General features: G+C 41.7%; 1 protein-coding gene across 6 annotated transcripts in view; it reads left to right on the forward strand.

Annotated features, from left to right (window-relative positions):
- KCNC1 (potassium voltage-gated channel subfamily C member 1) overlaps positions 1-17,968 on the forward strand; it is a 118,984-nt gene that overhangs the window by 95,197 nt on the left and 5,819 nt on the right. For 5 of the 6 annotated variants that reach the window (XM_080998916.1, XM_080998913.1, XM_080998914.1 and 2 more), the window contains exon 2: positions 4,880-5,813. In XM_080998916.1, the coding sequence (XP_080855042.1) occupies positions 4,880-5,813 (934 nt within the window). Of the gene's footprint in view, positions 1-4,879; positions 9,683-10,053; positions 16,533-17,968 lie in introns of those variants that run through there. The other variant, XR_013984091.1, reaches the window with a different exon arrangement.

Genomic DNA, 17,968 nt, shown 5'->3' on the forward strand with positions numbered 1-17,968 from the left:
CAACAAAGCAGATGGCAATAGTGCATAGGGCTCTCCCCTTCCCCACCATTTATGCTTCAACCTAAAAGGTGGGAAAGCCTCCTCAGAGTTCTGGAATCAGCTGCTGTGAGAGGACTGGAGGGTGAGGCAAGGCAACCATCCTCTGACAGCAAACACAGTCGGTCTCCCCTCACAGGTCTTCCAGAACAGCTCCCTTATGAATGCTCCTAGGCAAGGCAGGTGGAAACAGCCATCGCTTGGCAGCAAACATAGTCTTTGTTTATCCCTCACAGAACTAAAATTCCCGGCACCCTTAACAAACTACAGCTCCCAGGATTCATATAGGGTAGGGGTAAGGAAAATATGCTTTAAATGTATGGTGCGTGTGCAGCCTCTCTTCCTTCATAGAGAAGGGAGCAACAGAGAAGACTAGCCTAGAAAAGGAGAATGACGACATAGGGGGAAATATGTTTCACAAGGGAGGATGAACAACAGTTTGGAAATGCATCTGTGACTGGTCTTGATTTGGTTGCTGCTGGCCTCCCCCAGAAGGAATATGTTGTTCTTTCAGCTTTGAAAATGTTGTTTTCATTTTTCAAGACAAAGCAGGCATTTGCATTGAATGTTGAAATAATTGTTTTCAAGGGTCTGTCAGAGGCAAGAATTGCCTCACACATTAAAGCTGGTCCTGCTCCAGACACTACCACAACAGTATATCAGTATGATGTACACCACTGGGCACATACATATCATGGGCAAATTCAGAGGACCAGAAAGAGGTTGGTGGGATTTCAAGAATCAGCCTTAGGCATTTTTATGCTTTGCATGAGCCTCCCACAAGTGTCTCTCAGCATTATAACCAGTTCCCACAGGGTGGGACCTAGATGGAGGGAAATGGTTTGCTGAAGAACTGTAAAAAGAAGGGAAGTGACAGGTACTGAAGTAGGCCATGTGTGTTTATGTGTGTGAAGGCCTTCACCCTCAATCATTTACCTCACTTATGAAATAGCCCTCCAAAAACTAGCTGCTGAACAGAAATGGATGTAAAGCTCTTTGAATGCCCTTGAGAACTATATTAATCTTATTAAATCTAAAGTGTTGCTATTTGGTAAACTTGGCAAGACGCTCTTCTCTGACATTCAGGGGAAATATAGATGCAATACTAGATGAGGGAAGGGCAAAAGATGGGTGTTGCTGGGAGGATAGCTTTGTTGCTATTTGTCACCCATAAGCCTGTTTTCTGCCTGTTTTGAGGCAGAAAAATTGGATACAAATTAATATTAGTAGTAGTAGTATTAAAACCCAGCTGTGGATTTTGGAAGAGTAACAAGGAGGGTTCAGCTAATAATCCTAAAGTGGCATGAGCCATGCATTTCTTAACTTGTATTACTCCCAACTCTTTCCCAGAAGTACAGTTGCTAAGGCAGCTAGCCCATATCATATACCTGTGCTTTTAGATTTTTGCTAGGCAACACTTTATATTGTCCTTCTTAAATTTCTTCCCATTGCCCTCTGTTCCCCTTTCCTGTATTTGGAGAAGAGTTTGAAATATTAGCCTATCCTCTAAAATGTCTATCATTTCTCTCAAACCCTTTTTAATGCACAAAACAAACCTCTGTGGGGTGTTTGATAAGAGGTAGGTTGTGACTTTGCCCAACACCCTCTTGTGATCTTCAAGACTAGTTGAGGATTTGAACTAGGACTTCTCAGTCTAACACAAAGGTGGGTAACATTTTTCAGGCCAAGGGCCACATTGCCTTTGGGGCAGATGTCTGAGGGCCACATGCCAGTGGTGAGTGGCACCACAGACAAAAGCAGGGAGAGCAATAAATGTGATTTTGCCTTTGTACAGTAAGCTACCTCCCTCAAGGTGAGCAAAGGGCATTATCAGTTTTCAAGGACACAGTTCAGTCAAAGACAGTGACAGGTTTGACCTTTGGAGAGGGGCTGTGATATAGACAGAGTTTTTGGAGGCCCTATGGAGATATTTGGAAGACTCCATTTGGCCCTATCCCTGAGGTAACATTTGGCCTATTCTACCACACTGCGCATTGATCTTTCACTAGAAAATATTTGTGTTTCACATGTCATGGTGTCGCTGCATACATAGTTCCACATTCTAGGATTTTTACTCCCCGTTTCTAGGCAGTGTTGTAATAGGTGTGAATAAGTCTTTTTCTTTTTTTTTTGTTGTTATCTTTGTTATTTCTATTTTTAAAACTGATAAATTGGGAAAGTTCTCGTGCAAGGTGTACTAGTACTGGAGTAAAATATGAGTAATGCTTTTGTCACTAATGATTATATTGATACAGGCAGAAGCAGAAAAGATCAATATTTAGTAACCTTGGTGTCCTTGGGAGAATGTTATCACCTTCAAGAGATTTTAACAGTGCAGTAGCATTAAAAAAAGATTAATTTACTTCTGAATGAATACTCCCATATTAATGAAGATAAAGTAATGGACCAGATATCATATTTGGGTGAAGAACTATTGAAGCCCATGAGAATTCGATCTGAAACCATTTTGTTCTCTTCCCCCCCCCCCCCCAAGATAAGAAATACAAGAGAGGAATTTGAAGAGACACTTAGTAAATATGTGTTATTGATATGTGCAGGCCATTCTGCATTAGTGTCAGGTTTTGAATGTGTGTGGAGGGAGAGAAATAAATGATTAAAACTGAATTTCTGTCTAGGGACCCTATGACTCTTCAGATCTGCCGGGACTCCAACTCCCATCCATCAGTCCCAGCCAGTATGGGTAATAATCAGAAATGATGGGAACTGTAGTCTGGAAACATCTGGATGGTCACAACCTTCCCCCTCCCCGAGTGGACCTTTAGTGGGGGAAGAGCCATAACTGAGTGGTAGAGCATCTGTTTTGCATACAAAAAGTCCCAGGTTCAATCCCTGCCATCTCCAGGTAGAACTGGGAATGCCCTGCCTGAAATCCTGGACAGATACTGCCAGTCAGAATAGACAAAACTGTGCTAGATGGACCAGTGGTCTTAAGCAGCTTCCTATGTTCCTGTAGTTGGGAGAAAGGGCTGCCTGACCTCAAAAGGAAACAAGGAGGAGCCAACAAGCCATGAATGGGAGGAGGGATTCCAGTGCTGCTGTTCTAGCATCTTACAGAAACTAGGTGTGTGGACCAGCACCTCTGGGATGCAAACAGGGTTTTTTAATATCTACAGGGCTACTGCCCTTGTGTTGCCTACACCACTTGCATATAAGCCAGGACATTCCATGTGTGTGCAGTGAAGCTATTTGGCAATTTGTGTGGGATATGCATAAATGTGGATTATGGGCTTCCCCCAACCAAAAGAAAAAGGAACCCTATATTCGTAAGAAAACTCCCTGATAAAGCCTCCTATGGGAAATGTCAGGACTCTACAGGACTGTGGTAAAAAGTCAGCCTCAATTCATATTCAGCAAAGTTTCTTCCGCCCTAAGTGATTCGTTCTACTTTGCAACTCTAAAAATAGGGCAATTGGGAGCTCAGTTCTGAGCCAGCCTTGATAGCCTGCTGCTCCTTATTTTATTTTGAAACTATTTGTTTTAGCAAAACTATACCTGCTTGCTTGTTCCTGATGCCACCCTTGGTTTGTCCTATTTACCTGTGTTACCTTGGCCAATGTACTTTAGATTCATTTTTTGGTTCAGTGAGTGACCGAGGACCAACCAACCCCCCCAATAGCTGGGCATGTGCGTGTATCGAATGAGTGGAAATGACCATCTCCCCAGCTCTCAACTAAGCTGGCCTTCTAAAGTGGGAAGATGGTGGGATTTACCCAATCTGTGATACATTGCATCCTGGTCCAGCCTCCTTGTCATTGCACAACTGCAAGGTGCCCAGTTCAGGCCCAATTGCTGCATCAGCTGCATATTATTTCAGAATGTTCAGGAGATCAAAATGGGATTCACATATCCTCTTTAGTACAGAATCTAAACATATATTTTTTCTGAAAAGAATTTGATTTCGAGATGCAGAGTGAAACAAAATGCTAGGGCTGTGCCCTGTCTTGGGACAAATCCCAGATCCTGAACCAATCTGGGCTTGGCCCAAAGCAGGTCAAGACATCCCCAGATTGTCCTGGGTCAGGTCCACTCAGAGTAATCCAGAGCAGCCGGGTGACCCTGTGTTTAATCATAGTTCTTAACCCTAATTAAACCTGTAGAGTGGTACCTTGGGTTACATACACTTCAGGTTACAGACGCTTCAGGTTACAGACTCCGCTAACCCAGAAATAGTGCTTCAGGTTAAGAACTTTGCTTCAGGATGAGAACAGAAATCACGCGGCAGCAGCAGGAGGCCACATTAGCTAAAGTGGTGCTTCAGGTTAAGAACAGTTTCAGGTTAAGAACAGACCTCCAGAATGAATTAAGTACGTAACCAGAGGTACCACTGTAGTGGGTCACAAAGAGAGGGGGCAAAGGAGGAGACACAGGCAAAGAATCTCACTTGTCTGCCACCCCCTTGCCACTGACAATATGCTTAATTGGGCTTTTTAATCCTATTTAAACAATTAGGGCTGTACAAGTCCCCCTGATTCAGCTTGGATCTATATCAGGTCCAGGTTGTCCCATGATATGAGGCATCAAATAAGTCCCCAAACTACAGGGTATTGGCACCTCTAAAAAATATTTTACAATGGAACAAGATGGTTCAATACAAGTTTCCTAAACTGTAGATAAGCCACTCCAATGATCATAAGCTAACTTGGCCATGGACCCTGTTGCTTTGCCAAATGGGTGTTGAGCACTTGCAGCCAGGCAGCGCCATTTCTACTGGTATTATTTTTTTTAATGTCTCACAATCAAATCTCTATATGCTTTGTGTTTTCCCCTCCTCACAAACAAACTTTACTATCTAACAGCTTTCTCCTGTTTTTTCTCTCTACAGTATATCGCATTTGCCTCCCTCTTCTTCATTCTGGTTTCCATCACTACCTTTTGCCTCGAGACCCATGAGAGATTTAATCCCATCGTTAACAAGACAGAGACGGAAATTGTTGGGAATGATACCCACGTACGCATCTATCGGGAGGCGGAGACAGAGGCCTTCCTAACCTACATTGAAGGGGTCTGCGTCGTTTGGTTTACTTTTGAGTTCCTAATGAGGGTCATTTTCTGCCCGAACAAGATGGAATTTATCAAAAACACCTTGAACATCATTGACTTTGTGGCCATTCTGCCTTTCTACTTGGAGGTTGGACTCAGTGGCCTGTCTTCCAAAGCTGCCAAGGACGTCTTGGGCTTCCTGCGAGTCGTCCGATTCGTACGAATCTTGAGAATTTTCAAGCTGACCCGCCACTTTGTAGGGCTGCGGGTCTTGGGTCATACCCTCCGTGCCAGCACAAACGAATTCTTGCTGCTCATCATCTTCTTGGCATTGGGCGTCTTAATCTTTGCCACAATGATCTACTACGCTGAGAGAATAGGTGCTAAACCCAATGATCCTAGTGCCAGCGAACACACACACTTTAAAAATATCCCCATTGGCTTCTGGTGGGCTGTTGTCACCATGACTACCCTGGGCTACGGAGACATGTATCCTCAGACTTGGTCAGGCATGCTGGTGGGGGCCCTCTGTGCTCTTGCAGGCGTGCTGACCATTGCCATGCCTGTACCCGTCATTGTGAACAATTTCGGAATGTATTACTCCTTAGCTATGGCTAAGCAGAAGCTACCAAAGAAAAAAAAGAAGCATATCCCTCGGCCGCCCCAGCTGGGATCCCCCAATTATTGTAAATCTGTCATAAACTCTCCACACCACAGTACTCAGAGCGACACATGCCCACTCGCCCAAGAAGAAATGTTAGAAATTAACAGAGCAGGTAGGAAACCTCTTAGAGGAATGTCCATCTGACCTTTAACCTCCATCCTTTGTAGAGATTGAAAGATTCAGTCAGACTGCTTTCTTAGCACAATGGGTAGCACATTATCCCATTACTGTCCCACCACCACACATGGAGCAATGTGTGGGACATACAGGTTGCAGGGACAAAATGGTACAGGAGAAGTTGACAAGTGAAACTTAGGAGAGCACGCTTTAGGAGCCTTAATATTGGTCCTGTTTAAAGGGACACTCAAAAGATTTTAAGAGTTAATACAGCTAGTGGAAGAATATTTTTTAGAAATTTACAGCTTATGTTTGCCAGGCTGCATTAATACATCACGATGGTTCCCATAAGCGAAATGCTTCCTGGCATACTGGGAGCCAAGGGCGCAGGTCATGCCCAGCAAAACAAGCACACACAAGTACACAATTCCCACACCCCCTGGATATTTTCCCCCACTTGTTCCTAGATGCTTTTTGAGTTGCAGAACACAATTTACGTTAGAGAAACCAGGTGCCTCCTTAAATGATAAACTTACATCAATACATGCAGATTTCATGAGACAACCATGTATTTTTTTTCAGATGGTTAGCCACCCATTAGAATGATAGCTTAGACTTCCCACAGAAACACAATGTGATTCAGAAGGGAACAAGGCTAAATGTAAGGGTGTTTATTCCACATCACGCGACCCAACCAATTTTGTAACAAGTAGCGACTTAATCAACATGGAAGCTTAGCATTTATAGCTCTGAACAGGAGGAGCATCAATGTCTTCTCACAAAAGGTCCACAGTCTACAGCTCCTTCAACCCTCCTCACAGTAAAGGCTGACTGAAAAGGGGAGAACATTGACCATTTTGTGCAGACTTATTCTGAAGAGCCATGAGCGATAATCTCACAGGGTACTTTATTATGATTATTTGTTAATTATAGTGATAAATGACAGCAATAAGAAAATATTCCCAGTCAGACTAAACTATATTTCATATTAGTTCAACATTGGGGGTGGGGAATAAAAATACTAGTCATCATGGAATATATTATAATATCCCATGGCTAGTGGTTAGTTATGGGACTATCTCAGTTTTATGAGACTCCTCAAAGAGCACACAAAGTTACAGGGCTTTGATATGATCACTTCAACCCCATAATCTACCTCTACCCATGGAATATCATTGACCAATTCTGTGGGGGGAAATAGTAGTTTTAAACATAATAAACACAAATTATTTTGGCCGGTGAAACAAGCATTGGTTGCAGCCATATGCAACCTTCAGCCTATTTTTAAAAGATACTTCCCATTGGGATATATTGCGATAAAAGTCATTTATACAGTGATTCATACTAAACTTTAGTAGTGAGGGATACGTTTAAGGAACCAGTTTATAATTATGATGGTCTTGCAGTATCATTTATATGTTTATTTATTTTTGGCAGAAAACTAATTTATCACTCCATGTGGGTGAAAAACCTCCTCTATCCATTTCATAGCCATGCATGTGGATGCTATTGAAAGAACACAAAAGAAGCGTGACTTTCCTTTGTGTGTGTGGCTTCACCAGTGCCAAATGCTGATTTTTTTTTTTAAGAGATGGGAAAGTGATGGCAGAAAATTAACTTTGTTCCTTTGCAGAACTCTGTAATATTCCATACAGATGGTAAAGAGCTTTCATTTTTGTCACTATATTTTGCTGTGGGTTTGTTTGTTTTGTTTTGTTTTTTTTGTTTTTGGTTAACCCTTTAGTTTGATTTGAAGACTTCCATTGCACCAGGCTGGCCACAATCCATGCAATGACTGCCTCTTTACTATTTTACCCTTTGCGCGCACACCTATGTGGTTTTTGCTGTCCATTCTCCTCAGGTTGCAAATGCTTATCACAATACCATCACAAAGCAATGGAGCACCTTCTTCATGAGTAAATAGGAATGGTTTACGTTTCTGTGAAGTACGGAGAATAAGAGGACACTCATGAAGCAGCGTGTCACATACATCCAACTGCCCAATGAGATCGTGGCAGATTGTGTATCCATGGTGCAGTGTGGAACCACTGTGTTCTCATGAATGCTCTGAACTCACATGCAGTCCCTGTGCATAAAAGGTCCTGATGGCCACCTGTTACCTCTGATGTGATTCTTCTTGTATGTGGGAAAGTATGAACCGAACTGCTCCAGCAGCCATTTGTCTGTGTGTGACTGGAGCAGCACTTAGGTGCAGCCCAGCTCACATGGAGGGGTCGCCATTCAGTCCTATACATGAGAAGGATCACATGGAGAAAAGATGTGGCCAGCTTGCATGTGTGAACCTTAATGCGTATCTGCTTGTCATCAGCTCCAGAGCCCATTTGTACTTTGTTTAATTCGGTTGGATTACAGGACCTACTCATTCATTTGGTGCAGCCTAAAGCAAAACTTGCATATTTTATTTGGGGGAGGGTTGTAAGGCATTGTGGTGAGGGGTTTATAATATTCAGGGACATTGTTGTTTTTCTTAAATTGGCACTGCACAACCCATTGTCTGCGTGCAAGTGGCCTGCTGCAGTCATCACTAGTAGACCACACTCAGACTTCTGACTTATTCCTAGGGGTTGGGCAGCACAGAACTTGGGGGAAAGGAGATGCCAAAGGGAATCTCATCTGGCTCAGTACCAGGGATGGATAGTGTCAGCAATGAATGTTAAAAACAAAGCCAAAAGGTTTTTGCCTTCCAATAGAAAGGAAAATACAATTCTTTCTTTGTAAAGACTTCAACAGTGATCAGTTACTATCTGGTTCTGAAAATCATATAAGAACCAATTGCTAAACATTACAGAGTTGCTGGAGATGCAAACTTAATGAGTAGCCTGTACATGGCACATTAGTAACACTCTGACCAGCTTTAGTGTAGTTTCTAGTCTACTGTGAATCCAGAGTGGATTCTTTTGGTCTGGGTATTAATAGACATTGAATTAAATGTAAATAACCCCACCCAACTGTCCTTACTGCCAGCACCAGTGAAATTACAGTACAGAAGCACTTTCTAAGTGCCTACTCAGGTTCTCTGCACCCTAACCTTTATTTGGAAAGAGCCACCATGTTAAGTTATATATATTCCCCTACTGAGTTTTAGAGTGGTACAGCTAAAACTCGCAGAATGCTGGAGAGAGTAAAATGGCCCCACCAGATCTCGTAGAGAGGTCTGCAGGTGAAGAGAAGTATAGGCTGTAGTTTCATGCTTTCTGCACCTCAGAATTGCCTAAGGATATGTGTCTATAAGACATACAGGAATGAATTCAGCACTCAGAATTAACAGAATAACCACTTTTTCTTGTGCTGATTCAGCTCAGGTGAGCGTGCAGGTTCCTGTATGACAGTCTCGATCTCTGTGCCTTTGTGGCTCACTTAAAATTGGAACAACCAGTAATGCTACTGCATTGCACTACCTCATAAGTGATAGTTTACTTTAAAAATAAAATAACTGTTTTGCCTTATTGAAAGGTGATTCCGGACCATAGCTGCTTATAAGTATAACCCCACAAAGTTAGTGGACGTAAATGAATGTAGCAGTACATTGTGGAAAGGGCCCTAGCTCAGTGGCAAAGCGCATCATTTGCATGCAGAAGGGCCCAGGTTGCATCACCAAGGTCTGGGGAAAACCTTCATCCAGAAACCTTTCAAAGCTGCCTAGTCCGTGTAGACAATGCTGAGCTAGATGGACCAGTGGTCTGGCTCAGAATAAGGGAGCTGCCTCTCTTCCTATATGTACATTTACCTATCTGTATTTTATTTCTAAACTTTTTATGGAAACTAGACTAGTTTCAGACCTAAGGCCTAGCTCACACTTAACACACCATAGTTGGTGAAATCATTCCTGTGTTCAGGTTTGTAGTATGCTTATACAGTGGTGCCTTGCAAGACGAAATTAATTCGTTCCGCGAGTTTTTTCGTCTTGCGGTTTTTTTCGTCTTGCGAAGCACAATGTCGGAAAAGCTTTGTCGGAAAAGCTTTGGAAAAGCTTCAAAAATTACCAAAGTCTTCAAAAACCTCAAAAAAGGCTACCACACCGCGTGCTATGAGTTGCTCCTCGAAGTCAAGTCGCAACTGTATTAACAGTTTTAAGAAAAAGGAAACAAACTTGCAAGACGTTTTCATCTTGCGAAGCAAGCCCATAGGGAAAATCGTCTTGCGAAGCAACTCAAAAAACCAAAAACCCTTTCGTTTTGCGAGTTTTCCGTCTTGCGAGGCATTCGTCTTGCGAGGTACCACTGTATAACATGCATAATAGAGTCAGATTTTTTTCCCATTTGAAAATGAATTACAAAAATCAGCATGACCGTAGTAGAACCCATACCTTTCCTGATGTCTCATCAGGACTGGGGGAGAGATTATGCATCTCCGTTATTTTTCTGGTCACTTAAAGTCACATAAGAGTCTTCTCATTTCTGGGCCTTCAATTAAAAAAAAAAGGCATGGAGATTTTAGTAACTTAGATTTGTGGGGTTTTCAGACTTAATCAGTGCTGAGATGTTAAAGAAACACACAGCTCTGAATCAGCATTACCACTCTGCCTGTGTTCTCTCAATAAGGAGTAGGAACAATCTTGAGGGTTTCTTTTTAGAATCAAGGGAGTATGAATATTATGGAATAAATAAATGAATAAAACTTCCACAAAAAATGTCCCTCCCCACCCCTCAACCTTTATTCCACCCACCCAGCCAGCCAGCCAAAAAACCTGGCACAGAACCTGCACCATCCTTTGAAAACCTTTGCTCATCCTGACCTAGTTTGACTACCTGGAATAAATCAAATAGTTTTTAAACTCAAAGTGCCAGGAGCTCCTTCAATATATTTCATATTTCAATACTTAATAGCAAAACAGTTCAGTGACCATATTATCGACTATCACCTGAACCTTCGCTTTCAGGGCTGAAACATAAATCTGCTACTTGTGTTAAAGGAATTTTACATCAATGAGGTTTTATATCCTACTAGTTGATTTACCCCATGTGTAGTTAAGGAACAGAAGCTATTGTATTCTGAGCCCTTAACTATCAAAACTGGACAATTGTCTACCCATAGTTTGATGCTTTGCAAGGAGCACAGTGCAGCTAAGATATTTTACTGACTGGTGTTAATGAGTATGAATGTCAGTCACCCAAATGAAATGAGCAGGTGGAAAATGAGGAATTCTTCCTTGTGTGACATCCCACAAAGCCATTTGCCCACTGACAGTGGGGCAAATACAGATTACATTGACAACTATGACAAGCTATGACAGCTATGACCTTCTGCACTGAGGTAAATTGACATCACTGCTGTAATGTCAGGGTCTGACAAATTTTATTGGCTATAGGCAGAGCCAAGAAAAACATTTTCAAAATAGTGGTCTCACTGAAAGCTTTTCAGGGTTTTAAAAGAAATCAGTCCTTGCAATGCCTTTGCATTTTTTCACTTTTATAAATGGGGAGCTGAAGACCTGATCATTTGATTTTGGATATCGTAGTAAATCACCACTACATTACTGCTTATGCACAGAACAAATTATGGCTGTTTATACAGCAACAAAAACAAACAAATGGGGTTTTGTGTGGAACTCAAGTCTTGGTGTACTTCTTACTATTTTATACATGATGTAAACTTCAACCAAAGTCTTTCTGTACTTGTTGCTTTCATAAAACAAAACCATTTCTGCCCTCGTGGTCCTTCACAGTCATCTCTGCTCCTTGAATGGCATACATTTCATATTCTACAGATCATCATATTGTAGTTATTTATTACCTAAGACTGAAACTCAAGTCGGAGGGTGGTGCTGTAAGATCTTAAGTGGTGGCTTGGAGAGGTGGCTTCTGCAATGATTATCTCTCCCTGCCATGTTAGGCAGCACAGTGAAATATCCCCAGATATCTGACCTGTTCTTTGACTATAGCATCCTACTATGAAACTACTATAATTTTAGTTTGATTTCATAGGTACAGTACCACTGTGAGTGAGGCTGTAAGTACTGCAAGACCACCTCTGGTTCTGAGGTACATTTTTGGAAGGAAAGTGCTTCCAGGAACAACATTTTTTTCAGGATTGCACCTTTCCAGAGTCACCTGTCAAAGAAAGACTGCCTGACCTTCACATTTTGACCCCTTGTCTCCAGATGTCAGTAAACCAACATGTCACCTCACTCCAAGAAACAGTGCCTCTAAATGGTGGTATTGTCTAGGAGGGAGGTCACAGCGTTGGCCAATAAGGTTTGTGAGAGATTATTCCCTGAAGTACCTTTATTGAGACCTACACTTCCTGGAGGGATCCAGTCCAACACTTTGGTGAGTAAATACTCACAGGTAGGTTGGGTTTAAGGGCCTCTGGGTTTAGCATGCTAAGCTAAATTCTGCCAGCATAAAGTCTATGGTATGCAGATGACATCAAAGTGCATTTTAAAATATACAAAAAAAAATATAAGGCTTTTAAAAAATGACAGCACTGATAAAAAATACCTCTTTGTATATATTACATTAAAACTGTAAAGTTTTGGGATAGCTAAAAATCAACGCAATTGCTGTGTAGTAACAAATTAAGTTTTTTACATGTTCTTCATGTTTCTTTCTCTCTCTCTCTCTCTCTCTCTCTCTCTCTCTCTTTCTCACTGTTTTTTTCTTACTGTATGTTGCTTGCAACTTATATATGTTACAGACTGTCACATTTTATATTCTGATGTTTTTCTTCAATTCCTATCAACCTGAGCTCCATGTTGGGCAACTGAGGACATTAGAATACAGTTCATTAAATCAAAACAACAAGGGATGTCACAGACTAGGTAAACTCCATTGAGGTTGTGACACACAAAACCTGATGCAAAAGGTATTAATGCCCAAAGAAAAAAAAGTAAGTACTTGATGCGACATGGCACTAACTGGCTAAGTTGCTCTCTTTAGTACTGTCTGCATGGAAAACAAGTTAATTTGCATTGCTCTCCAGCAGAAAATTTCAAGAACATATTGGCTGAACAATAATCTCGCTCCTGGTTTCAAAATCACTTACACCATAGCTTTTGTCAAACTCTAACTCTCCCAGCTGTACTTACATCCATATTCTCTCCAAGCTGTCATCTCATCATTACCTGTCTGTGGTTTACTGTATCTTCCTCTGTAATTCTTCTGTGTTATAATCTATGATCAATGTAGCCCTTGTGTGCTGGTAACCCATCCTTAAATCTGTTCACTTGGAAGTGAGCCCCATTGTCTTCCAATGGAACTTACTTGCAAGAAAGTGTGCATAGTTAGAACTGGAATGTGTCATCACCATTCAAAGGCAAACAACGGAACATGGGGTTTTGTCCTTTTGAATCCCTCCCAAGCTCTGGCATACATAAATATCCAGTGTTCGAATCTGAACATGGTATGGTGCACAAACCAAATGGGATATTTTGCTGAATTGGAGCCTGCCTGAAAACACACATTTTATTTTCTACAAAGTAAATCTTCAGAGAGCAGTCAATTTAAAGGTAGTTTTTTGTTCAAGTCTCAGGAGAAAAATCTTGGGTTTATGTCCTCATTCTCCGTTGGTGTATATTTGTAAGCATTGTTTTGGATGAATAAAGAAGAGAAAATACATTTTATATATAACTACATAAATGGAGAACGGGGGCTGGGGGAGCAAAAAGTATTTACAGTTCAGCCAGACAGCATTATAAATCATAAATCCTAAATATACAGGGAGACCACACTCCCACCAAATATTTAAAGCACTATGATACCACTTTAAACAGGCAAGACTGTAATTTATTAAGGGTGCTAAGAATTGTTAATAGGCCCCTATTCCCCAGCACATACAAACTACAATTCACAGAGTGATTTAACAATTAATCTTTTTTCACAGGAACCTTGGAATTGTAGCTCTGTGAGGGGAAGAGAGGTCTTCCGACAACTCTCAGCATCCTTATAAAACTACAGCTCCCAGAATTCTTTAGAGGAAGCAATGACTGTTTATAGTAATATAGTGGTGAGAATTTGACCAGAGAGTATAGCCTCACACTTTACAAAAGCTAGGCAAGTAGCTGGTTGAATCACTATTTTATTATTTTTAAATAAGCTTTTTACATCCTAGGTCTAGTATATATGTTTTGAAGCTGATAGGGAAGCAACCTGCCCTCATATTATGGTGCAAAACAGAGATTAATACTATTAAGAACTCTGTAATTACTCAGCATGCCTAAGAGATACAGGATCAGTTTTAGATTGATTAATCTGAACTTTTAGCTCTCATCAAAAATTCAGCGGGACTTACTCCTGGTTAAGTGAGGATAGGATTGCAGCCTCATTCCTCAAGCTTCTAAAGGTTAGGATTCAACTAAAGAGGACTTCTGCTTGCACAAGGGAACTTTCCCCCTCTCCTCACCCTGGGCACACCCACACCCAGAAATTCGCTTGGAGGGATCACCCCCTCCCACCTGCCCAGAACAGCTTATGGGGGGAAGAAAGGATGATTTGTTCCATTTATCAAGCCAAAATGGTTGTTCTGACATCATGATCATCTTAGTGCAATGTTGAATTCCTCCCAAAGGCTGGTATTCAACTAAGTTTTACTCAGAATAGACTCAATGAAATGAATGAACATGAGTAAGTAAGGTCCATTTATTTCTGAATAAAACTTAGCTGAATGCATCCCAAAGAACCATAGCAGGCATAACTTTGCACTATGTTGATCATTCTGACAGAGCATGCCCAAGGGAAGCCCTGTTGCACAAGCAGAACTCCTTGTGTAGGCTTCCACTAATAGGACTTATTAATTGAATCCCACATTAAACTCCATTTTTTAATTCCCCCACCAACTTCCAATATTATTTAAATTGAAGACACTAATAAAACTTGATTGTGGCACATATTCCAAGGTTATCATGGCTTGGACAAAACAGTCAGATGATGGTTTGACATTTGTCTGAGCCGTAGGGTCATGAACTTCCCTTACACTAGAGCTTTCCAAACTTTTCATGTTGGTGACACACTTTTTAGACATGCATGATTTTGCAACACAGTAATTCAGTTTTATGAGCAAACTGGAGGTTAAACTTAACCCTTATAACAGCATTTGTGTGACACACCTGCACAGTGCAGCCAGCACACTAACGTGTCAAAACACACAGTTTGGAAAGCTCTGCTTTACACACTTCAATTCCTTCCCTAACTTCCTGGTTTAGGCAAACTATAGTTTGACATTACTTCTGAGTCAGCAATCTGAGCATCTGGAAAGAAAGCACCAATCATAGTTTGCAATTTTTTATTTAATATCAGCCTATCATTTGCCTGAATTATGTCAGGAGGAAATGGAGGAGGAGAAAGATGTCCTGGAATATGTTTTCCTAGATATGTCAAGTCTTTGACACAGAATATTGCACCAGTCCCCCCTCTTTTATACTTTTCGCTGAATAAATTGCTTCTCATTGTTTGGCCCCTTGAAATAAATTCTGGGATATGGGAAAGCTCATCTTAATACAACTTTACCATTACTGCTTGACCATGTAACAGAAACCTTCTGAAATTCTGAACACAACCACGTACAGAGGCGCCCCTCACCCAGCTTTAATTCTTTAGGAGAGAAGACAAGCACCACCCATTCAAGGATAGTGCATATCAGGTTAATCCCTGGCTATTGCACCAATGCTAATTGTGTCCCCCCAGCCAGGGTTGGAATTTGCGTATGAGCAATTCAGTGAGACAGGGAGTAAAGCATAACCAGTGATAAATGCAACAAACTCAATGAATCAGTTGGTTTATTGGCGTACCATACTTCACTTGCATTTTGGAATAAAGTTAATAGTTACCAACTCAGGGCAGGTGAATAAGATCTTGTCATCCCCCCTCAGCAAAATAATCCCCAAATTAACAACTCCTACCATATCTAGAACATTACATGTGATATATATTTACAAATAAATGCTTAATGTGAGCTCCCCAATCTTTTTTGAAGAGAAGGGCTTGCATGAAATATATATAACATGCTATGTTACTTGCTGCATGTTGGATGCTATGAAGAATGCTATGAATCCTTTTCCCCAGCCTCCAATACACACAAATGCAGCACATGTGTGGCAGTTGCACATGATAAGATGCTTCCTTGGTTTGCTCATTTTGATAAATTACCGCTCAGTTGTTCTCTTGTAGTATTATGCTTTAACTATAGGAAGCTTCATCTGTAATAGAATTCTGTATTATGTGTTCCTTGAGTGCTTTGTTTGGCTTTCGTAGGGGATTCCGGAGTGTCCATTAAATGTTATTATAAGGCCATAAGCCACACTAGGTGCTTCCTAGGTATACCTTTATGAGGACCCAAACTTCCCCCAAACACAAGAGTCACTTTTCAATTTGAGGACATTAACAGAAACATAATAACCACAATCTGCATTATTTATGCCATAGGCACAATTGATGCAAGCAAACTGGCATGCAGCAAGGACTGGGAGGCCAGATGTTGTTGGATTTCAACTCCCATCCGTTCCAGCCAGAATGGCCAAGTGGAATGATGGGAGTTGGAAGTTCAACATCTGGAAGGCTACAGGTTATCTATCCCTGGCATAAAGGTTGATGAGAGCTCATATGCAGCAGTGTCCAATTACATTCAGATAGTTTTGGATCAGCTGTTTGTGTTTGCTAATGCACAACAGCTCAAACTCACTTTTCAGTAGAAAAAGATGAAATTGCTGCTCAGTGCAATGTTTCTGTTTCCAAATTATCTTTGTCTTCCAGATACCAAACTAAAAAAAAAAAAAATGCATTAGAAAAGTTGCATTAGAAAAGTTACAGGTGCTGTGGTACATCTTCAGGATGGTCACTCCCTGCTTGCATTTAGTTAGCACTTTGTCAGTTCCTCCAACTCATTCATTCAGTCCCCATCAGAAGCACTGGCAATTTGTTGCCCAGCATGGGCTGTGCAGTGAGTATGGTAGATGTAGTATTATGAGAATGCAATGAGCAAAGGTACTTTTTCAAGGGATCAGGTCCCTTCCCCACCCATTCCACTTATTGCGTGTCGAGACCCTGAAACCACCCCCTCGATGGTGAATAAAACACAAGGGCGCAGATATTAGGTTAATGTTATTGGGCAAATTTAGACCACAACTTTATTGGTTACTGAATGTGAGTGGTATTGGCTTAGGCATTGGATTGACTCGACTATATCTGACTCCTGCCCATCACGCAGGGAGTCCAGTAAGGGTCAACCACTGGTAGGGGGAGCCCCGTCGATGCAAACCAACTCAAGCTGCCCCAGGGTTCCTGAAGGAGTTGTGGCATGGCCCTAGCCCTGCCCAGGGCTTCAGACAAGATCCACACCCCCGGATTCCTTTAACGGAATACCTTTAAGCTTGGAGGGGCAGGTGATGGCCACACCTCCCCTCCCCCATCATAAGATCAACCAATGCCTAACCGCCAAACCTTACAAAGTTGTGACGATTGCTATGAGGTAGGCGAAAACCAAATGGCCCATGCCAATTTGCCAAGTGGAAAAATTCCTACCAGGCCCCTCAACGCCGACCAACCAAAGTCCATAGCAAGGCCAATATTGACACCTGCAAATTAGAGAGGGAGGGCGGGAGATTGAAGAAGCGAGCCGAGAGGAAGCTCTCCGGCTCACACCTTGGTTTAAATGGGACCCGGCCATGCCTCCCTGGTCAGCGGATTGGCTGGCTGGTCGATGACATGGCCAGGAACCTCTGGGTGATGCAGGACTTTGTCCTCCCACTCCTGGAGAGGAGTGGGTGGCCACGTGGTCCACCGCAACTCCTCCCTACAGTGAAGTGGAGCGGATTTGCATAAGTGGATTCAGAACTCTCCTTCATCTCTAAAGCTGGCAAATTAAAGAGCTGTTTGTAAGAATAGAACTAAGGGCTCAGGAAGAAACCTTACAATGCTGTTTATGTACATCCTGCTCTTCAAATTATAAAGAGCAACAATGGTTGGCTAGTTAATTCGTATCAAATATCTTTGATTGTTCTGTGCTCTCTTTTATCCCTCTGGGTTGATTTTATTAATTACTATCTGCGAGCTAGTGAAAGCTACGAAGTGTCTTGAGCAAAGGTATATTGATTGTTGACATCTATCGTGAGCAAGGAATATTGATCTGTCATGAGAATCGTTGTTCTATACACTGCCCCTTTAATTTAAACTCTATAGGATCACCTGCCATGTCTGT

Source organism: Podarcis pityusensis (genome assembly GCF_964106645.2).
Source record: "Podarcis pityusensis genome assembly, chromosome: 1".
Lineage (NCBI taxonomy): Eukaryota > Metazoa > Chordata > Lepidosauria > Squamata > Lacertidae > Podarcis > Podarcis pityusensis.